The sequence below is a fragment of the Oncorhynchus mykiss genome, chromosome 17 (assembly GCF_057628025.1).
Source record: "Oncorhynchus mykiss isolate SJ-2025 chromosome 17, ASM5762802v1, whole genome shotgun sequence".
NCBI lineage: Eukaryota > Metazoa > Chordata > Actinopteri > Salmoniformes > Salmonidae > Oncorhynchus > Oncorhynchus mykiss.
In genome coordinates, this window is record NC_143038.1 from 51,155,180 (window position 1) to 51,179,941 (window position 24,762).

The 24,762-nt window shown below is 39.1% G+C and overlaps 1 protein-coding gene across 2 annotated transcripts in view; it reads left to right on the forward strand.

Moving 5' to 3' along the window:
- LOC110494440 (immunoglobulin superfamily member 21) overlaps positions 1 to 24,762 on the forward strand; it is a 279,170-nt gene that overhangs the window by 236,215 nt on the left and 18,193 nt on the right. For both annotated transcript variants that reach the window (XM_036950494.2, XM_036950495.2), the window contains exon 5: positions 16,851 to 16,966. In XM_036950494.2, coding sequence (XP_036806389.1) covers positions 16,851 to 16,966 — 116 coding nt within the window. The remainder of the gene's footprint in view (positions 1 to 16,850; positions 16,967 to 24,762) is intronic.

Genomic DNA, 24,762 nt, shown 5'->3' on the forward strand with positions numbered 1-24,762 from the left:
AGGAAATGTCAATGAGCAACCATTTGCATGTACTTATGAAGGATAATTACTGTTAGTGCATTATTAATGTGCTGTATGGTACATTCCAACCATAAGAACATGATATAGTGGTTTTAAAGAGTTGTGTCTGCATGCCACAAATCCACACTTGACCAAATGAATCCTACAGACGAAGAACCATATATGTGACATTTAAAAAAAAAAAGAGATATACCTGAAAAATCATTATTGGACACCATTTTTCTATAGTGAACCGGTTTCACAAGCTTTCCACGCGCTAATTAACAATAATTTTACATTTAAAGATAGGCTCTCGTGGAATAACCGTTTATGTGCACCACTCAGAATGGACGGACAAGTGCACAACCTTTCTGTTGCTGATGAAAATCGCAGAAATGTGGGAAAGAAACGTAAAACAAAACTAAAAGAATGGAAAGACAGGCAAAGGAAGATCTTACGGGATGCGGGAAAACCCTATACAAATCGTAAGGGTCAAGAAAAAACTGGGAAAAGCTGTCCAAAAGAGGTATGTGGAAGAACCGTATATCAAACAATCAAGCTAGCTAGCTATAGAGTACAGTAACTAACATGTATGTTCTGGGTTGTCTAATTTGTAACTATAGAGAAAACATATTAGCTAAAGTTCGTTGGCTACTAACTCATACATTATCGTTACAAATGTTATTGCTAGATTATAGAAGAAACATAGCTAGCTACTTTTTCTCCGTCCACCGGATGATTCGACATGGCTACAGTAGCTAGCTAGTTACACTGTATCCTGCAGGGAAGAGCGTGTTCCACGACGTGCAGAAAGGATTGTGGAAAGTTGACTGATGAACGCAAGCTGCATCTGTTCAACAGGTTCTACACTGTCCCATACGAGAAACAACAAGCGTTGATTCTCTCCGGCTTAGAACAGGTTAGAAATAAGACAAAACGCCTATTATTATAATAGCTATATTGAACACTTGCATAGTTTAACTTTGACAGTAATGATACGTACATTAACGTTAACTCTAAAAGTGCTGTGTTACACAATGGTGCAATACAAACTCATTCTGTGTATAGATTGGGAGTGTTTTGTAGTTCTATGGTATGTTCACATTGAGGGCTTCATTTTAAATGAGACTAAGATTTCATGACTCAACTTTTAAGAAAAGTCATCAGTGCTAAAGTTGATAGACCACCTTTAAATGAACCTCCATACAAATGAATTAACTACATATTGCATTTAAGTTATTTACATGAAGGGCATCTGTACTTGAAAGTACTTAAAACATCATATCAGGTGTTAAAAAAGGACATCTTACAAGAGTCATGCAAAATGTCACATATACTGTTCTTCCACAAACTGAAATCATCACTGGAGATATACTGTTCTTCCACATTCTTAAAATTAAAACGGCAATAAAAAAAGTATTTTTTGAAATAACAAAAAAATATAAATTGTTGTTGGAAGATATGGGTATGGTAAATTATTTGTCAACCATAAAACACCTAATGTGGTACACACAATTAATAATATAAAAATAACTGATTATCTCAAAATGGAAAAATTGTCACATATATGGTTCTTCGTCTGTAGGATTCAAATATTGAATAACAAACGGATACTAATGTGCTGTGTAATATTCTTGCATAACCATAAGTCTGAAAATCTCGTCATATTTTATTATACCATATTATAGTCGATTTATGGCATTGTAAAATACATATGATTTCTGTTTCTGTTTGAGAATTGAAATACCTTCACCCAAATGTTGATACCAAAAGTTTATGAAGGTAGCTTTCTACTGAGCCAAGGTACCTCCTAAATCAGATTACGGCATAATGGAAAGTAGGTGCAGAATATCTGCAGCCTCAAGTGTGTCAAAGTCAATATGTTTGTCAGATTGCCCCTGAACAGTAACCCGACTCCATAAATGATATCGTGTTCTATGTAATGAAGACTCTTAAACTTGGCACTTGCTGTGACTTTGCCCGAGAGCATATTCTCACTTGTTCTAACCTATTGTGACTGAATGACTGTTGAATAGAAAAAGGCTCACAACCTGATTTACAATTATAGCCAGGCTATTTCTGTTAGGACGTGAGAGGTTGTCTCTCCTGGCTTTCTGCTCTACTGATCTGAAGAGAAATACATGGAGTAATCCATTAAATGGTCCTGTTTTTCTTCTTTCTCCAAACAGAATATCATGAATTTGACAGACCCTGATCAATGAAATCAAGGAGAGGTGAAGATTACCATGTATCATGTATTTAATGTTAACCTTTAAACCAGAGTAGCTAATATTATGCATTTGAACGTTTTAGATGACAAAATCAAAAAGTCAATTTAATTTCCAGACTGCAATTCTCCTCATAGCTTAATGATTTATTGTCATCATCTTTTGACAGGTAATTACGTAGCAGATTTATATCTAGCTTGATTTCACAGACACTTGAGAATCATCCATATATTATTAATGGCATGACTTTAGTCCTACTGCCAAGTGACAGATGACACAATGTTAATGTATCAGCCAGGTATTGGTGTCATTTATTAAGACGTACTATATAGACATAAATGGACGTATGAAGAATCCTTCTCCACACAGTTGTCCGCATGGGTGTTCACTGTGGTCCGTGAAACTAGGAATGTTTTTAGATTCAATTGCCTGCAATGTGAAGGGCACCTTTAGCCTTGTGTGACAATCTGTTTGTGTTGGGATGATCTGACCTAAGAGGCTGGACTGAATCATCAGAGAATGAACCTGACTACATCAGTGACCAAACATAAGGGTAGTGGCTCATTATCTAAAGAAAGTCAAACCCAAATTACACGTCGTTCTCTGAAGCTCTCTTCTGATGACTCATGTCAACTCGAGAGGTATAATTTCCACGTTCCATTTGTAATGCATGAGAGGTTGATGGTAATTATTCCTTTGATATATTATTCCCTTGAAAAGAACAAACAAAGTGGACTGCGTGAGAAAGTCAGGCCTGGCCTGTGTTGACCCCGTAGTGAGTAGAGGAGTAGCATCTAATGAGTGACAAATGACTACATTTAATCAAATCAAATCACATTTTATTGGTCACATACACATGGTTAGCAGATGTTTTTGCGAGTGTATGCGAAATGCTTATGCTTCTAGATCCGACAGTGCAGCATTATCTAACAGGTAATATCTAACAATTCCACGACAAAACCTAATATCTAAGAAATTTAAAGGACACACAACCCCTCAACAACTCTACTGCCGCCAGGGTGCATCAGAGCAATCTGGTCATCCTAATGGCATGTTGTATCAGAGATAGACCGGGGACTGTAGCCAGCCTTTAATCACAACCACTGACAGACAGGTTCATATGGAGGCATGTCAATGCAAATTCATGACCTTCTGATCAAACACAGTGTATGCATTAGGCATACTCATTCCAGTACATCATTTAATTTCTAGTCTCAACCTATTGTCACAAGGAAGTAAAAGTGGCCTTGAAGCCTCAATCTAATGTAATACTTTCTCTGTGAAAGCTAAAGGTCACATGGTTTTCAATGTCCTTTTGTTTGGTTCTGTCCTCTCCTGCTGCCATAGGTTGTCTTCTATAGCAGTAAGGGGAGTAAGGTGTGGAAACATCCATTTGTCTGTCTGACAAGCTTACATACTAAACTCCTATGTGATTAAAAAAAAATAATGTTGGCACCAACTGAGGGTGGGGTGTGGATATAAAGTGGTAATCGCACAGAGAATGTGCTGTTGACCCCTGTTCCTGATATTACACTGATGTTTTATTATTCACAGGATGTCAGTATTGCCTACAAGAACAGAACATGCTGTGGCTCATAATATAAGCAGAGACTCATGTAATGAAGCTTTTGCTCCGTCTCAGAATACATCAAAGAGCCTTTATCATGTCTCATACTTTATACACAGGCACACACACAAATGCACAAATCACATAGGAATGTACTTTAGTGAGATTTTCCTGTGATTTTATTCACAACACATTTTTACCTGCTCAACATCTCATTGCTTTTCGTCTCCATTGCTTTTTTACTATTATAGCATTGCCAATACTACCATAGCCACTGGGTTTATCACAATAAAAGGCTCACTTGGGAGATTAAATTCTGAAGTAGTTGAGCAATGAAAGGCACCCTTGAAACAAAGTGTCTCATGTCCAGAGGCAAACGTTACAGATTCAATTTAGGATGTTTGGCAATCTGCTGAGAGTGAAACATCTCAAGTGGAAAATGGAAATGTTTTTGATTGAGAAGGGGTTGATGATGACAAAATCCCTTCATTTGTTTCCTTTCATTAATTCCCCTGTGTTGGCTTCTTCTAAAACATATCAGCAACAAAGATACTTGGGAATAATTATTTGTTCTTTCCTTGTTTCCTGTTTTTCTAAGAGGTCCAGAATTTCAGTTAGTAGGCCTAAATAAACAGAGCCTCTCTCAGGCCCCAAACCAATGTGCTATTTGCATCATAACAAGCCCATCCCAATACCACTACAGCATCCTTGTGAAATACTCTGGATACAGATGGAAAATATCCCCACGAAGAATTCATGAATAGATTTCCATGCTTATGAATTAATTCCCATGCACATTTTATGTTGTAACCCCATCCCTCCCTAGACTAGGTGTAGGCAACATTGCCCCCGACTTAACCCAGAAACATGCAGATCTAACCAGATATAGAGCTTCTCAGGGTGGAATAGGTATTTTTGGCAAAGAAATAAATGTAGCCATTCGGGAATTGAGAAAGAGTAAAGCTGAACTCTTTTTTTTTTTATTAATAACTACAATAATAATTATAATTATTGTTATTATAATAATAATTTCCATTTCATATCCTGATTACAAAAAGAAGGTAGCTTCCAGGCTGAACAGTCAGTGATGTTATGCAAGAGGAGGAGTGCTGGATCTAAAGTGAACAGTTGATTTGCAGACAGATAGGCACACTCTCTTCACATTGCTGTGGTTTATTTGACAGATTGCCGATGCATACAGATGTAGGATCTTAATTTGATCACTATTTTGTTGCTGAGAATATTCCTGCAAAATTTCCAATTTGACATTTCCGACTGGATTTCCCCTAATGAAAAGTGTATCAACCCTTACAAAAATGTCCATTAATTATAATCCACATCATAATTCATAATTGCTGTTGTTGCAGGATTATTTTCTTGCTGTAGCAAACTGGATAAAATTAGGATCCTACATCTGTATCTTAGGCTATTAATCGATTTGATAAACGTATATCTCTCCATTGTAGGTATTCCTATTGATTTTATTAAAATATGTATGAAAATATGAACACCGTACGTCTGTTTTTGGCTTCAGTGCATCCATTATTCCATAATATAATCAATGAGAAAACATAGTGTAATTTTTACTCTTTATGGCTGCATGGGCAGTATTGAGTAGCTTGGATGAAAAGGTGCCCATTGTAAACGGCCAGCTCCTCAGTCTCAGTTGCTAATATATGCATATTATTATTAGTATTGGATAGAAAACACTCTAAAGTTTCCAAAACTGTCAAAATATTGTCTGTAAGTATAACAGTACTGATATTGCAGGCGAAACCCTGAGGAAAATCAAAACAGGAAGTGGCTTCTATTTTGAAAACTCCATGTTCCATAGCCTCCCTTTGCTGGATTTAAAGGGATATGAACCAGATTCCTTTTCATATCGCTTCCTCAAGGTGTCAACAGTTTTCAGACATAGTTTCAGGCTTTTATTTTGAAAAATGAGCCAGAACGATAACATTGCGTCAAGTGGTCACATGAGTTTTGCTCACGCAACAGAATTTGGACAGCCATTGTTTTCCCCTCTCCTACTGTGAAAAAAATTTGCGGTTGATATATTATCAATTATATATTTTAAAAACAACCTGAGGATTGATTATAAAAAAGTTTGACCTGTTTATTATGGACATTATGGAAACTATTTGGAATTTTTGCCTGCATTGTCATGACCGCTCTTTCCTGTGAATTTCTGAACATAACGCGAAAAAAAAACAGGTATTTTGGATATAAAAATGATCTTTATGGAACAAACAGAACATTTGTTGTGTAACTGAGAGTCTCGTGAGTGAAAACATCCGAAGATCATCAAAGGTAAGCGATTAATTTGATTGTTTTCTGATTTTCGTGACCAAGCTGCCTGATACTAAGTGTACTTAATGTTTTGTAGTGCGATCAATACATTTACACAAACGCTTGGATTGCTTTCGCTGAAAAGCATCATTTCAAAATCTGACACGACCGGTGGATTAACAAAAGGCTAAGCTGTGTTTTCCTATATTGCACTTGTGATTTTATGAATATAAATATTTGTAGTGATATTTATTGAATGTAGCGCTATGCTATTCAGCGGTTGTTGATGACACTTATCCCGATATCGGGATTGCAGCCATAACAAGTTTTAAAAGAGAGATACTGTAAGAGGAAGCAGTCGCTAGAAGTTAAGTATACAGTAGGCTACTGTATGGAGGCTGTACAGTAAATAGGAAACATTTCTTTATTCGCGTCTCTCAACTCTCAATGAAAGGAATAGGTTAAGTCAGAGGAAAAAACAAGCAAAGGCCTAGCTTAGAAGGTCTAACTATATTAGTGAATTCTAAAGTGTAAATATTTTATATGCCATTTATTTCACTGGTCTTTGAGGTTGTTTCACACAGCTCTTTGGTTATTGTGGGCAACCAGTGAGAGGTAGAATTGGCAGAGTTTCCAATCAGTGTTGCCAACATCACCTACGGGGACTTCACCCCTTTATATGCTTTACACACACACATACATGCACACGCACACACACTCACACACACGCCCACAAACAAAAATGGGAAATCTTAAGCCACTTTTCCATTATCATTAAATTAATTATTGGCTTACAGAGGGAAAACAACGTTTGTGGTCCACAATACTGTTGAGGCAGTTACACAGACATCCACTCAAAAAGCCTTTTAATATTACCATCTCCCTATTTCACTTACTAAACTACCAAAGATTTTCATACTATGTTTTTTTAAACAGGTTCTTGGGGTACAATATTCCTAGTTTTGAAAATAACTCTTCCCACTGAGAACAAACTGGTTGAATCAACGTTGTTTCAATGTAATTTGTCATCGTATTGTGACATGGAATCTACGTGGAAAAGTAATGAACATAAACTGTTGTTTTGAGGGTGGAAGGTGTCGTAATTGCAACTAATTTTCAACATAGACAAACCTTCTATAAAATATGTTACATTTTTACCTTTGAAACAAAGTCAGATCTTTAACGTTATATCCGCTACCAGAAAAAAAATAAGGCTGGGCAGCACCTCCTACTGGAGAGTTGATCTAACTGCTATTCATTTGGTCTCCCATCCAGGGTTCCAAGCCCAGCATAGCTTTGATATTTGTCACTGACTACTACCAATGTGCTATCGTTAGAATGATTATTGAGAGATCACTTAATGACTAAATATAGTCACTGTTCCTATCAAAGTCATTCCAACAGAACAAATTAAATATAACCATACTCTATAAGTCATATGTCATCAATTATACTATTTAGGCCTATATTTGTTATTATTTTTTACCTTTCTTTAACTAGGCATGTCAGTTAAGAACAATTAAATTTTTTAAATAAATACAATATAAATATAGGACAAAGCACACATCACAACAAGAGAGACAACACAACATTACATAAAAGAGAGACCTAAGACAACAACATAGCAAGGCAGCAACACTTAACAACACAGAATGGTAGCAACACAACATAGCAACAACATGGTAGCAGCACAAAATATGGTACAAACATTATTGGGCACAGACAACATTACAAAGGGCAAGAAGGTAGAGACAACAATACATCACACAAAAGAGCCACAACTGTCAGTAAGAGTGTCCATGATTGAGTCTTTGAATGAAGAGATTGAAATAAGTATAGCATTTGCAAAGTCATCAAGAGCTATTGTTTCAATTCATTCCAGGATTAAACTAAAAATGGACAGTACAAATAGGCCTAGGATTTCAAGCTTTGGTTTATTTCAAATGTATTCTTCAAGTCAATCATTGGATGGATCCACTTTTCCATCTCAACCAAGAATCAAAGTTAAAGAATAGGACTAAATCAAATACAGTATATTTAATTTAAAGTGCATTTAATGTCTGATTTGATTAGATTTAGTCCTATTCTTTAACTTTGATTATTGGTTGAGCTTAAGACGTGAATCCAACATATTTACTTTTACTTCGTAGACAAACTGGAATTAAATCCAGACTAAGTTAGGGGCACAAAATATACAATATTTCCTTCAAATGTTGATATTTGGTTGTGTTGACAACCAAACACAATTTAACATTAATTTTGCAATACAGTAAATAGCCTATTAACTTGTCGACAAGTTAACATATGATATGCTGGATTCACGCATCCAACTAACCCAAAAATAATAGTTAAAGAATAGTATTAATCCAGTGGCTCAGATGAAATTATCAAACCACTAGATATACTTTCAATGTTGGTATTTGGCTGCATTAATAACCAAACACAATTAAATATTACTTTTGTAATAAAGTAAATAGCCTAAAGTTAAGACTATTTTACAAACTAATGTCACAGTATTTATTCAACCTTAAAATGAGTAACACATCCATGGCCACAGGTTAGCCTACAGTGACTATACACGTATTCTAATGTCATCATAGAAAGAGTGCACGTTCAAGATAGCATTCAAATATCACAGGTCGGTGGAGAGCTTCACAAAGATCTTCACAATTTCTTATAATAATCTGTGCAGAATCTCGAACAACATTGCTCACTTGCACTATGTATCTACACAATAATCTCAACTGCAATCCTGGTCATTTGGTTGTGCTATTGGATGAAGCACAGTGATAACACCTCTCTGGCACCAGTGGGACGGTAGCATCCGACCTGGCCAACAGCCAGTCAAATTGCAGAGCTCTAAAATTCTAAATATACCATTTGTAATATTAACATTTCTTGTAAATACATGTGTCTTACATCATTTCAAAGCTTAACATCTTATTAATCCAGCCGCTGTGTCAGATTTCAAGAAGGCTTTACGTCAAAAGCAAACCATGCGATTGTCTGAGGAGAGCACCCAGCTAACAAAAGTATTGCTAGCATTTTCCAACCAAGCATTAGCATCACAAAAGTCAGAAATAACAATAAAATACATCTCTTACCTTTGAAAATATTCCTCTTTGGCAATGCCAATTGTCCTAGCTCCACAGTGAATGTTAGTTTTGTTTGATAAAATACATTTTTATAGCCTAACATGAAACATTTGTAAAACGCTTGCGTCGTGATTTCCGTCTCATTCAACTTTGGATGAAACATTCATGGTAAATACACACACTAAACACACGTTTATCCAGTCATGGTTGGTTTCATTGCAATCCTCTGTTTGGTAGTAACACAATCACACTTGGTGGCTCTTTTCCTGGGACGTATTGACCCGAAACAAACCGATTTGAAGACACCAAACAATGACCTCATTGCTCACCAATGGTAGGAGCGGTCTATTGTTGATTGACTGTATTTTGGCCCAATGACCACTGATCATCTTGAAATCTAGCTTGGAAGATAGCCAATGAGCTGAGGTAAACGGCAATATGTAATAGTTATACGTTCAAAGACCAGCTTTTGTCGTAAACTCTGGCGTAAAGGAGGTTCATTCCCCATTGATAATCCTACTTGACGGAGCCACGAGTGTTACGCATAGCAGTACATAGTGAAGAGCATTTTCAGCAATTCTATATATTTAAATTATGGCAAATAAATCAGGAAAAGCGAAAACAAAGTCTAGATATACAGATGTTACCCAAATTATCAAAGAAATTGATAGGATACTACAATGTTCTCCACAAGACCACGAAATGGTACAAGACATTTGTCTATCATTTCATTGACATTGCTGTGATGAATGCCTTCATCCTCCAGAAGGAAATGGCCAAGAGCTGTGGACATCCCCCCATCTCACAGCTAGCCTTCAGGGAGCTGCTCATCCAGGAGCTTGCAAGCTACAGCAAGTCCACTGAAGCACCTTCTGTCCCCTCTACCTCTGTCCCTTCTGCTCCAACCAGTAGTGTTCACCTTCCCAGATTCATCTCTGCAGGCAGGAATGTGCCTCAGGGCAAAAAGAGCGCAGTAGGGAGACGTCGTTGTGCCCTTTGTCACAGGAAATGCCCCATCACCTGCACCACCTGTTCAGTAAGCCTCTGCTTTACAGCAGAAAGAGACTGCTATGGGCCATGCAAAAGCAGCACAATATTGTGTAGAGGACTGAGGGTCTTCACAATATTGTAAATAGAAAATGTGTAAATAGTTACCCTTGTTATTTTATTTTTTAAACATGTTTTATATATATTTTTGGGGTGTGTGTTAGAATAGCATTTATGTATTTTGTATATATTTCTTTCCTTCAAAATGTATCACTGTACCAATTCAGCCACTTGGGTACATTTGGGTACATTTGTGTGGGGCACCTGGGTGACTTCATGCTCAATGTCATGTAGCTCACTCCTTTCTGAAGTTATCTGTCTAAAACTTTGCTCAGCTATTGTTGCCATCTTATGTTCTTCATTCAAATCATCCTCAGCATCCTATCTGTATGTTTGGCTGTTCTTGGTCATTTGAAAGATGATGCAGCAACAATAAAAAACAGAAAACGTGTGTTTATTTCCTTGTATTTTCTTCTACCAGATCTATTGTGTTATATTCTCCTACATTCAATTCACATTTCCACAACATTCAGAGTGTTTCCTTTCAAATGATACCAATAATATGCATGTCCTTGCTTCTGGGCATGAGCTACAGGCAGTTAGATTAGGGTATGTCTTTTGACGGAAATTGAGAAGAAGGGGGGCTACCCCGAAGAAGTTGTGGTATAAATACAAAATATCTGACATTGTATTCCCATTTGAACTTTGTTGTGCTTTCAAATGGTAATAACACATTGGGAATTCAACAAACTTCTGGCTGACTTTTTGAATAGGTGAATAAAGGTTGAAATCTCATTGATCAACTTATTACCCAATTTCTATGTTGAAATGATGTGGTGTGCCAAATGGTTGGTTGCATGGTCATCCATCTGTCATTGTTATGAGTTCATGTCTGTTCCCCATCAAACCCCCAGGCGTTGTCAGTTTGAAATATGAATTCCTCGGCCTGTCTGTCCTCGAAGGCTGTGTATACTACTTGCCGACAGTTGGGGAGCTTGTGGCTGTCTAGCTGAGGGCATTTGATGTAGACTCTTTCAAATACTTCTTTAGGGATTGCTCATATGGTCAGGGGCCAATGGTGGAGAATTAAATGATGGATACTCCACTGCCTCGTCTGAATCTCTTTGGCCTCGTATAACTTTATGGCCCCATTCTTCCCTGCTTGGTCGGTAAATTAGGTGTCATAAAGAAAGCATCTGAACCAGGCATTACAATCACACTGATCAACCAATTTGTCTGTGACACACCAGGCACCAGGGAGCCCTAAAGGAGCCGGCAGGCCTGGGCCCTGTAAATTACCCACAAGAGAAGGGGACTGGGCCAGAGGTAAATGGGGGCCAAGTCAAAGCAGATTGCATAGCTTCCTCCAACCCTCCCCACCCGAAAAGGAAAAGAGACTTTAGGGATGAGGGTGCCAGTCAGTGCCCATCTGCCACTCTACGCTTTACACCAAAAAACCCTTCCCTTTTGTCCCTTCTGAACCCAGCCTTAGAGCCGTGCTAGAGAAATCCTCTCTTATGTCCCCCATGTCCTCATTATATGCACAGGGCTCTAAGTCCATGGCTGGTTTTACCCTCGGAGAGCTGCAGGCACGGGAGAGTGGAGTGACAGTAAAGCTATACACAGCCATGACATATCTTATTGCCTATCGTATGGGACCAGAGGGAGAAAACAGAGTATCTCTCAATTGAGCTTAAATGCGCAAATCGCTCCCTAGTGAAAGAAAGCCTTCCTTTGTAAAAGTTTCTGCACATTTTTGGGGGGAAACTTTGGAAAGTTTTGCTCTGAAGGGCTAAGACTAATCAGTCCAAGGTGGCATATTTAAGAAACAACGGATAAAAAAATTATAATAAGTCTATAGAGCTTTCTTTCTCCGACAGAGACATCGCCACCACGATACGTCCAAACACTGCAGACAGCAGGTAGGACTGGGCTGACAGCAATGAATATCTATGAAACCATATGCACACATGCACTCACAAGCTACTATGTATGTGTGCATGCTGCATTTTCAGCAGCGTTTGGTTTGATTAATGGACTTTCTAACTGAGGAACTTGTTCAAAGTGACACAAGCGTTTGTCTGTGTGTCATCCTCTTCCTCTTCCTGACAGTCACCAGAGTTGAAGGAGTCCCTCATCCCCTTCCTCCTGCTCCTTGTTCCTGTTTGGTTAGCGGTGGGACAACGCGATAAGAGCTGACAGCCCAGTAATGATGAATGAAAATGAAAGAGACGGGGGGTAAATGTAAATGCTGAAAGCACAATGGAAAAGTGATTAAAAAGCATTTCAGTGTCTTTTATCTCCTGGTACTGCTTTCAAAGGAGCAGTCGTAGGTCTTGGAGCCTCTCGCCAGCACTTATTTCAACGTGTCTCTTACCCCCTAGAGAGGACTTGGCTTTGATTGTTTTTTAGGCTGCCTTCCATCTTCTGCCTTCAATCGTATCCCTTCCAAGTGGGCGACTTCTCAAACTTCTGTAAGCAAGCAGTTTGGCAAAGTCGTCTCCTGTCATTGACTCACTTAGCCCCACTCTATCTAGGCTACATTGTGCTTTCGCATTGAGAGAGTGACTGTCGGTGTGGAGGCGGACTACAGTATATTAGTTTTCTTAGATCTTAAGTGAATAGTAGATGCCATGTAAAGAACTAGTGTCAGTTATTAGAAAATAGCTTTTGCTGTTTGTTGATAGGTTACAATAGCCAATTACCTGTAACATGAACTCCTGTCTATGCTTCATTGTCTGCTATAGTGATGCTCTCACCATCTAAGTGTCTCCCCCACACACGGTGCTGTGAGAATAAATGTATTTCTATAGAGACACATTGGAATATGTATATGGAATGGAATATGATAATTTTTGCCTTTGACTCAAAGTGTTAAGAATGTTATCTCTAAATCTGCGTGAAAGTATAGAGACATTTCTATTGTCTGTATGCCTTACCTCGTTTTTGTGTCAGAGGAAGGTCTGACACCAGATGCAAGTATTACGTTGTGTCAGTTTGCTAAATTAATAATGGATGCAGCCTTTCTTTTGGGGTCGAAAGTGTTTTCATTCTGGTGGGTTGTTCCCACTGAAAGTTCATCATCAAATTAACATTGTACATTGTCTTTGTATGTCTCACTCCTCCCTCTGTTCCTTTTCATGGTGGTGTTATATTTAAACCTGAAAGCACAGCTCAATGTTTCTATTGCAGTCTGTTCTGTAGACCAGCAGTAGAAGCATGGTCTGTGGCACGGGGGAATGAAGCGCTTCCCCTCCGTTTAGGGTTCACCTAGATCTCTCAAATCACCTGCAAATCTCTCTGTGACATACATGCATGATTTATTAGCAGGTATGAGTAATGTGCATGTATCCATATTAAATATTCAGAGGAATTAAAATAAAAAAAGTTTCTAAGTGCAATAAAACCTTTACGCAAGGGTTGCATTTTAGCATCAATTGCCACTTATGTTACTTAAATTAGATGATATGGAAACTTGGGACATGCTATGGAATGTGGAGACAAAATGATGATCTACTTGAAATTCAGTGTCAATAATAGATCATGTTTAATCACATAATGATACAATATTCAGGCTGCTACTTGGAGTCAGAATGTCCTATTATCTGACAAGTAGATCGTCACCATCAATGAGAGAGAGCTGTTGAGGTTGATTTGTCTAGAAGGTAATCTGAATATGATTTTGATCAAGCCACGTAGGACAATGCCTCCAACAATCTCTTAGCAGACCGAAACAAATGAAAGGTCATGCAGACATTTGGACTGATTACTTTGGGACTGATTATTTGGACTGATTACTCTTGAGCACATGACTAAAAAGTACAATTCCATTAAATAGTTATTACAAAATTACTTTCAGTGAAAAGGAGCCAAGAATGACCTAGGGACCTTCTCCTTTTGTCCTTTCTCCCCCAAACCCTGGAGATGTGAACTTGAGACCTGTGCGCTGAGTAAAAGGAGATGTTGGGATGCTGCCTTGTTCGCACAACTGTCTCCAGAGCACTAATTCCCTTAATTATCAGGCCTGGGAGAGAAGTCCCCAGTGAGCTCTGTTAATTTTGGTTCTGCTCTACACACTCTCCAATCCAATTTGCTGTTATTTTTTTAAAAGAGAGCAGGGTAATGGTGCTTGAGGGTGTAGAGCAAGATGGAGGAGGGAGAGGGGGGCTTGGACTGTTAGTGGTATGAACTGTTCTGTAGTTGAGCTGACTGAGAAAGGAAAATAAATGGTTTCCACTTTAATTTTAGATTTCTTTAGTGTATAAATGTAGGAGAAAGGGCTGCATCTTTGAAGGCTGGCCTTGGCGGAGCAATTGAATGCAGAGCAGAGTTTTACCATACAAACACTTTCATATGTAGTGTTTGATAAGATGAATATCCTGGACTTGAGAACCTCCGTCCTTTGATTCTTCTCCCAGGCCTCCTCTCAAACGTAGTCTCAAATATGTCCTTCCCGGCTTTGTATGTAATGCAGTGATAGAGATGACTACGGAGGCTGTAGCAGTCAGGATGCACAGATACAAAGTAAAGCAGCTCGTGTCACTGCATAGCAATAGAATATGACGCTTTACAGAGAAGAAGCTGTCAAAGACATTGACATCCTCTTCAGAGTGTAAAGGATTTTTCTTACACAACGCAATTTTCTTACACAATTTCTTACACAACACAGGGATGTCTTTTTTTTTGTATGAAATGAGTTAATCAATGTTTACGTGTGCCTAGGAAACTTAGCTGCTATGGATTTTGCACATGCCACATCTTTTTACATTAAGTAAATATTCTACCATGCAGTAGAGAATCACAGTTTCATTCTGAAAACAGAAGGTGTGCTGAGGAATTGTGAAATGGAGAAAGAGGTTAACAATTACGTCAGAGCTGATGAGGTGGTGAAATGATGAAAATTCATGATACAAAGTGTGAATCCATAATGTTCCACAAATGGTGCAAGAAACATAGGAATGTAATGAAATAGAGTATGTAAGGCCAATATCACATCTAACAACCATCTTAATCCTTAAAAGGATTAAACAAACTATTGTTGTGTTTTCAAATCGTGGTTTATGCATGACAGGTCTTGCTTGTAATAATTTAAAATATTTTATCAAGGCTTACTTCAATATGTATGGCTCATCGTACGTATCACAGCGTTTTATGCATCAACCATGTGGTTAGAATAGAGTCATGATAAACTTCCTGCGCTCAATTTAAAAAGTTGTCAGAGGCAGAGACTTGCCAAGTAGACTTGTGGCTTTGCATATTATTGAACAAAGCATGTTAATGACCAGTTTTTCTCAAATATCCTTCTGTAACGGAATATAGCCTTTTGCTTTGGTGAAGTCAATGGTACTCTGGCAGTGGATAACAGTTTCGCTGCTGTACATTTAACGTAAGGCTCTGAGCTCTAGCCGCCTGGGCCTGTGATGCCTCTGAGAGCTAATCATACCCGTTTCAGACAGACCTCTGTTAGACAGCTAATGGAGTGTTCTAAGGTTCATTTACAGCCATACGTCCCCCATCAATAAGCAATTAAGAGGTGTGGAAACAAGAAGGCGTTCAGGCCATCAGACATTTTCCCCCCTTCGTTTTAATCAATTAATCGCTTTGGCATGTCTGCTTGAAACCCCCCAAATAGATTTAGATATAAAAGTTACACATGAAACGGCTCTATTCCCAGGCCAGTAATGCTGATGTAGGATCTTTTTAAGCGTGTCTTATCAATTGAGAGATTCATGGTGGAACTCCCACTGGGCTCTCTTTTAACCCCTTCTCCTAGTTTCACACACTGTTTTTCTTTCCTATAAAGGCTCAGAGAAGCCAAACGGACCAGACATATTCTGCTTCCTCTATGCCGGGTGTGAAGGCAAATTCACAGGAAATGTTTTATGTGATAATATAGCAGGCAGAATATCTAATGCCAGCCTTGAGGATGCAGCAACTGGGAAAGTCTGAAACATTCAGAGTAGCAAGGAAATTTAGATGTCAACACTTTTTTCTATCTTTCATCCTCCTCAACTGATGTTGTCACTGTGACCGCCATCTGCATTTTCATATTGTTCATCCATTTATTCAACTCACCCTCTTTTCACACTCCTGGTCATCCACTCCTATATCTCCCTTGATGGGTTTATTATTGATCTACGCATTCAGTGAGGGACCGCTATTTGAGGAATTTGCTTTCAAAAGACCAACACTAGTGTAGTGTAACATGGATTGCATGTTAAGCATCTGAATTTATGTGAAGGGGCTATATTTCCTGTTCACTCAGCTTAACTCCCATTGCTCTTCTCTGCTGTAAAGTGGTGCTCACATGTTTTCCTATTTCTGTGACATGCTTGTAGGTTTCCCTTGAGAGAGCCAGGCAATGGGCTGCTAATACTGTATGATATGCATGAGCTCTGCTCCATATCTTTAACCAGCCCCATTAGACTGGCATGAAACCCAGGGGATCCTGAACACAGCATAGGGCCCTGGCTAACAGCCCTGCTTTATGACACAAACAATCCTGAGCACACAGTGTCAAGGATAATGAGTTTAACGTTTATAATAGTAGTATAATTAGTCATTTTTAGTACATTTTTAGCTGTCATGTGTTGTTGCCTAACCTGTCCCTTTCTCTTTCCAAAGCTCCTCCAAACAACATCTCAGTTACGGCAGAGAACTGTCCAGCTCCATTCAGCCGGTACCAGGCCCAGAACTTCACTCTACTGTGCACTGCAAAGGGAGGCAAACCTGCCCCTTCGGTGAGTCACACATGTATGCACTTGAACATGCTGTTCAGTGCATATACAGTGCAGTATAGGACAACTCACGCTGTTAACAATATTAATGTACACATGAAAGGTTCCAGTCATGTGTAGCCCACTGCATGTATAAATAATCTCTTCAATCATCCCCTTCTACAACTAGCCTTCGGCATGTATAAATAATCTCTTCAATCATCCCCTTCTACAACTAGCCCACTGCGTGTATAAATAATCTCTTCAATCATCCCCTTCTACAACTAGCCTTCGGCATGTATAAATAATCTCTTCAATCATCCCCTTCTACAACTAGCCCACTGCATGTATAAATAATCTCTTCAATCATCCCCTTCTACAACTAGCCCACTGCATGTATAAATAATCTCTTCAATCATCCCCTTCTACAACTAGCCCATGGCATGTATAAATAATCTCTTCAATCATCCTCTTCTACAACTAGCCCACTGCATGTATAAATAATCTCTTCAATCATCCCCTTCTACAACTAGCCCATGGCATGTATAAATAATCTCTTCAATCATCCCCTTCTACAACTAGCCCACTGCGTGTATAAATAATCTCTTCAATCATCCCCTTCTACAACTAGCCCACTGCATGTATAAATAATCTCTTCAATCATCCCCTTCTACAACTAGCCCACTGCGTGTATAAATAATCTCTTCAATCATCCCCTTCTACAACTAGCCCACTGCGTGTATAAATAATCTCTTCAATCATCCCCTTCTACAACTAGCCCACTGCATGTATAAATAATCTCTTCAATCATCCCCTTCTACAACTAGCCCACTGCGTGTATAAATAATCTCTTCAATCATCCCCTTCTACAACTAGCCCACTGCATGTATAAATAATCTCTTCAATCATCCCCTTCTACAACTAGCCCACTGCATGTATAAATAATCTCTTCAATCATCCCCTTCTACAACTAGCCCACTGCATGTATAAATAATCTCTTCAATCATCCCCTTCTACAACTAGCCCACTGCGTGTATAAATAATCTCTTCAATCATCCCCTTCTATAACTAGCCCACTGCATGTATAAATGATCTCTTCAATCATCCCCTTCTATAACTAGCCCACTGCGTGTATAAATAATCTCTTCAATCATCCCCTTCTATAACTAGCCCACTGCTGTATTTTGTGGTATAAAAACTTGTACATAATTGTTCATTGTTTTCTGAAAGGTATTGTTGAAAAGATAGGAGGTAAAGTACACTCAACAAAAATGTTAACGCAACATGCCAACAATTTCAAAGATTTTACCGAGTTACAATTCATATAAGGAAATCAGTTAGTTGAAACGAATGTATTAGGCCCTAATCTATGGATTTAACATGACTGGGAATACAGATATGCATCTGTTGTCCACAGATACCTTTAAAAAAGGCAGGGGCGTGGATCAGAAAACCAGTCAGTATCTGGTATGACCACCATTTGCCTCATGCAGCGTGACACATTTCCTTCACATAGAATTTATCAGGCTGTTGATTGTGGCCTGTGGAATGTTGTCCCACTCCTCTTCAATGGCTGTGTGAAGTTGCTGGATATTGGCGGGAAATGAAACACGCTGTCGTTCACGTCCTTCCAGAGCATTTATTAACATGTCTGGTGAGTATGCAGTCCATTATAATGCCGGAACATGAGGTGATGAGTGGCACGACAATGGCCCTCAGTATCTCATCATGTTATCTCTGTGCATATTGCCATTGATAAAATGCAATTGTGTTGGTTGTCCGTAGCTTATGCCTGCCCATACCATAACCCCACTTCCACCATGGGGCACTCGGTTCACAACATTGACATCAGCAAACTGCTCGCCCACACGATGCCATACACGTTGTCTGCCATTTGCCAGGTACAGTTGAAACGGGGATTCATCCATGAAGAGCACACTTCTCCAGTGTGCAAGTGGCCATCGAAGGTGAGTATTTGCCCACTGAAGTCAGTTACGACGCCGAACTGCAGTCAGGTCAAGACCGTGGTGAGGATGATGAGCATGCAGATGAGCTTCCCTGAGACAGTTTGTGCAGAAATTCCTCGGTTGTGCAAACCCACAGTTTCATCAGCTGTCCGGGTGGCTGGTCTCAGACGAAGAAGCTGGATGTGGAGGTCCTGGGCTGGCATGGTTACACGTGGTCTGCGGTGGTGAGGCCGGTTGGACGTACTGCCAAATTCTCTAAAGCGACGTTGGAGGTGGCTTATGGTATAGAAATTAACATAAACATCTCTGGCAACAGCTCTGGTGGACATTCCTGCTGTCAGCATGCCAATTGCACGCTCCTTCAAAACTTGAGACATCTATGGCATTGTGTTGTGTGACACAACTGCACAGAGTGTCCTTTTATTGTCCCCAACACAAGGTGCACCTGTGTAATGATCATGCTGTTTAATCAGCTTCTTGATAAGTCACACCTGTTAGGTGGATGGATTATCTTGATGAAGGAGAAATGCTCACTTACAGGGATTTAAACACATTTCTGCACAACATTTGAGAGAAATAAGCTTTTTGTGCATATGGAACATTTCTGGGATGTTTTATTTCAGATTTTTTTTCCAGATTTTTTGTTTTTATTTTCACCCATAGAACATGGGACAAACACTTTACATGTTTATATTTTTGTTCTGTGTAGAAGGGGATGATTGAAGAGATTATTTTCTATGGAAGAGTTTGACTTGTGAATCATAATTTATGTAAATACACCAGGCAATGTAGTCATTATAGAGACTATTTAAAAAAAAAAAGATCAAACATGGACATACGGGTAGACCGAGTTTGGATCATTAATCTTATCACAAAGTGACTAATTAGTAATGATTGTACCAGGAATTTGCATTAGACACCCCGCTATTCCCTAAACTTTTTGAGATAGCAGACAAGGTAGTAGAGATAGCTGAAGCCACATGCGTCTCTGTCTTCTGGCCTATGAGCCTATGAACACTGCTTGAGTGGCGCCACTCGCTGTTCGTCCCCACTGGGCCATTAATCATTTAATTATGAACCCAGTGAGAGGTGAATACAAGGTGAACACGATTTCCGTCTCTCAGGTACTGACTGACCACCTATATAAAGCCCCATGAGTGCGTTCCATGGCCTGCCTGACACTCTGCTATAATGATCCCACAGCTGGTTTTAAGTCATTACAGTCCTGCTCTGCTGGACTTCTCTCCCAACCTTGAAGGAGGAAATGAGATAGATCTGAAAGACCATCTCTCCAAATATATGTATGCCTGTAGTCTTTCCATTAGACTCCCTGAGTAGCTCTAGTCATGCAGAGGATCAACTCATGCAGTGGGGTAGTCATTTGGTTTCAAAGATGGGTGTCAGTGGATCTGGTCAGGAGTTTTATGACTCATCAAATCACTGATGATTCTACAAGTGGATTTGGTCAGACTGTAATCTTCTGTCTAAATACATACAGAAGGTAATATAGAGGGTACATGTTACATAAGGAGACAGATTGTGGTGATGGCCCTGCGATAGACTAGTGTCCTGTCCAGGATTTATACTTGTACATCTAGCCGCCTCACACTAGAGGCTTTCAAGAAATAGACCTGGGGCTTTCCCATCCGGACCCGATGTGCATGAATACATTTTTTAAATATAGATAATCGTTCCTAATGGATGCGAGGACAACCAGACACGATCTGAGCCGAGCAAGGGAAGCAGCAGAAAAGTAAATTCTATAAGCTACTTTATTAACCGGAGCTGATAAAGCGTGAGGGACTGGAGGTACAGAGAGGTGACGCTCTAGCAGGGACCGTGCTGTGTGTGTAGGCTTCGGTGAGTGTGAGCGAGTGAGACAGAATGGGGAACAAGGAGGAGGGAGAGACGAGAGATAGCAACCAACCGTGCCGACTCACGCTATAGTAGAATAATAGCTTCCAAAACTAGATTATTTTTCATCCAATATGATTAGGTAGTACCTGTCTTGACTGCATCAAACTGAGAGAAGCTACATAGCTAGCTAGGCTAATTGAGACTTCATGCGCTTTCTTGTCCTACACAGTTACAAACAACAACAACTTCATTCAGAATATAAAGTAGCAGCCTACCTGTTGCCTCTTGGTCGTTGTAGCCTATCTTTCTCCTTTAACTTTTAATTCCATAATTAATTTACCTTTCTACTCTCCTTTGTAGCTGACGTGTTAGAAGCTCTGTGGCAAATATGCCAATTATTATAGAAGACTATTGGATGATTCACAGAGAGTGGTCCGTTAAGGCTTGCTAGCTGTTCGGGTAGACTTTCAGTCATTACGCTAATGCTAGTTAGCAATGGCAGGCTAAATTACCTTCATAAAATTTCCTTCGAACTGCACAAAGAGAAATACAAATTGTGTCTATGAGTTCATCTGACTCTTGGTAATTAGAAAAAGGGCTAAATTGACTAAATCTTTCACTATATACTCTTAATGCGTTTTGATATGGCCTAACAGAACCCCTAAAACCTCAATCATTTTGACGTTTCAAAATCATTTAGTAGCATGTTTTAACCTTTGAATTTTGATTTGTTTAACTGTTAGGCTGTGTGAAATTAGACAAGAGGATTATGTTGTCCCATCTCAACTGTTCAACTGTTCTGCCTGCGGCAATGGAACCCTGACCTGTTCACCGGACGTGCTACCTGTCCCAGACCTGCTGTTTTCAACTCTCTAGAGACAGCAGGAGCGGTAGAGATACTCTCAATGATCGGCTATGAAAAGCCAACTGACATTTACTCCTGAGGTGCTGACTTGCTGCGCCCTCGACAACTACTGTGATTATTATTATTTGACCATGCTGGTCATTTATGAACATTTGAAAATCTTGGCCATGTTCTGTTATAATCTCCACCCTGCACAGCCAGAAGAGGACTGGTCACCCCTCAGAGCCTTGTTCCTGTCTAGGTTTGTTCCTAGGTTTTGGCCTTTCTAGGGTGTTTTCTTACACCTGCATTGCTTGTTGTTTGGGGTTTTAGGCAGGGTTTCTGTACAGAACTTTTAGATATCAGCTGATGGAAGAAGAGCTACATAAATACATTTGATTTGATTTTAAAATAAATAATTACTAAACCAGCACGATCAGGGACTCAGTTCAAAAACACTTAGAGGTTTGAGCATTAAATTCATGTTAGGTTACGTGAGGTAACAAAAGAAGCAACCTTTCTGGATGAAGATTGAGTGGTAGGAGTGGGCAGTTTAGATTTATGATTAAGAAACTGGTTGACAAGGAGAGTTGTCTCCAAGGAAATGGAACAAGTAACTATATATTTACATGAAGTACGGAATGAAAGTGTGTCTGTGTTTGTAACATGACCATGCTATGATTCTAAATATTAGAGGATACAGTACTTTTGTTGACTCCAGAAGAAGTTTTGATGCCTCTGTGGAGAGCTAATCACCCTGCCAGGGTTGCCCAGTACTGTAGGACTAAATCAAAACCCAGTAAACAAATTCTGACATTGTTCACAGATATATTTTATAACAGGAGTGCCTCTTGACTCCCCAATCCTGCACATTTCTCTTTTTCATCTCCTTGGAGATATAGTGTTGTGGTCCTTAACCAGTGGAGGACAACATTCATTTAAAAAAAAGTTAAGTCAGAAGAAATCGTTTTGGATTTATTTCAAGAGACACTCGCCAGCATAGTAAATCCCATGTTTGCAGACTTTTTAGTTGCAAATACGTATACACCATACTACATAGTGCTTCATCAACCAGTAGTCTTTATTTGTAACATGTCATTAACCAAAGTATAGAGCATAATGGAATTGTATTCTCGTTATGTCATTAATTGTTGTTATTTGAAGTTATGGTATTATGAAACCCCATTATTAGCTGTATAAGGATCTGCTCCAGCAGCACTACTGTATTGGCCTGGGTTTTGTGAATGCAACTTCAAACGCCATTCTGCCATTTGATGAAACGCATTTGCTCTTTGTCAGTGCTGTTGCCTGGGAGCTTGTTACAAAATGAGCTGTTGTGGGCTCTGTTTGCTATTTTCCCAGTCTTAAATGCTTTTCTAAGTCTTTATCAATGCATGTTCTGTGTTTACACATACACCATTTAACAGAGGTCAACAGTGTTTTGGTTACCATACAGACTTTCACATTGCAGCTTATGTGATCAGCCATCATTTGAGTTTTTTCGGTTAGCTTGTAAGCGTAATCAATGGCTGCTATGTCATACAAGAGCTGTGCACTGGGTTGTGAACATCCATTCCTTTCTTTCACCAGTTATTCACCAGAAATATTCATTTGTCAGCTTTGAAGAAACTATACAAGCAACAAGAGTGTTGTTGCTTCGCTAGGTACTGTAAAAAGTGTATCACCTTCAATTTTAGATGCTTTTGATGAGCCTATCATATAGCATTAATAGTTGTCTTGTGACAGGCATTACAGCATCCTCAGAGCACAAGTAACTACTGATTGAAAAGAGGAAGGATAATGACAGCTAATTATGAGAGATGATTAAGTCGTAGCTACTATTGTTTAATCTCTCTCTTTCTCCGTCTTTCCCTCTCTCTCTCTCTCTATCTCTCTCTCTCTCTCTCTCTCTCTTTCTCTATCTCTGAGTCACACTGTCACCATGTACTGCCTTGTCCCTCTGATTGTGTCAACATTAAGGTGTATTTGGGCCATTGGGGGAAGAGAAAGGGTTATTGTTACACTTCTAAATGAGCTTTGGAACCAAGATGTTAGGGCGAAGGGGTTAAGGCTGGCAGTATCTGAAGTGCAGGTGCTTTTCATCACTGTCTATTCACAGGCAGATTGCAGAGCCTACCTCGTGCCGCACCAGCTTAATTTCGCTAACACCAAGGCATTGTGCTTGGGCGGGCGTTCAGAATTACATCTTTGTTTGTTTGTCGAAGCTCTCTCGAATCCGAATGAAGCTGGTGGTGTGTGCTCTGGCTCTATTGTCTGAACACATTGGACCCTGATGCATTTGGGGATGTAGAACAGAGGCGTGATTGATAATCACTTTATTCCACTATAAAGGACCATGCATAAAGACCACTGAAAACCACAAATAGCTTCTCATTACAACACAGCTACCACTGCCCACTGTCTAAATTACAGCCAGCAGCAAGACTCATATGCAGACACCAAAAGAAGTAGCCAGCCTAAAGACATCTCTATTACAATGGACTTTCATTGCCTCTAGTATGCTGATTAAAGTGGCAATAACAAAAAAATAAAGCTAAGGGATGGGGTGGAGAAATGTAAAGACTCTCAAATTCATAAACAGATGATAGTTTTGAGGCTCTATAGTGTTTGTTTACATTTACGTTGTTTACAAACATTGGAGAAAAACAAGCTTATATTTTGAGTTCTGATGGGCTCATGAGGTATTTATAGGTTATAGTCTTCAATAATCAATGGACATAGCAACTTCTGGTTGCCCCTTTAAGCCTAGTGAATACGTGAGGATTAGGTATTTCAGGTAAGTCGATCAGTTTGACTATCAGGATGAATATCAGGATATCAATTTCAATTTCTTTTACCGAAAGTGTATTCACAAATTCAAAGGAAAATTCAATTGATCAGTGTATTTTTGTCTTAATGTGAGAGGATTTCATAATCCATGAAATGTAACAAACGGTATTCTTCCCATTGTAAATGATGCATAGTAAACCAATACAATACTGACTAATTACTATTCAATGATTTAACCTACTTTTAAAGCGTTCTATCTTCCAGAAAGTACTGACTATCATGTATATACAGTGGGGTCCATATTCATTGGCGCCCTTAATAAAGATAAGCAAAAAATAGATGGATCTTCCAGCAAGAGAATT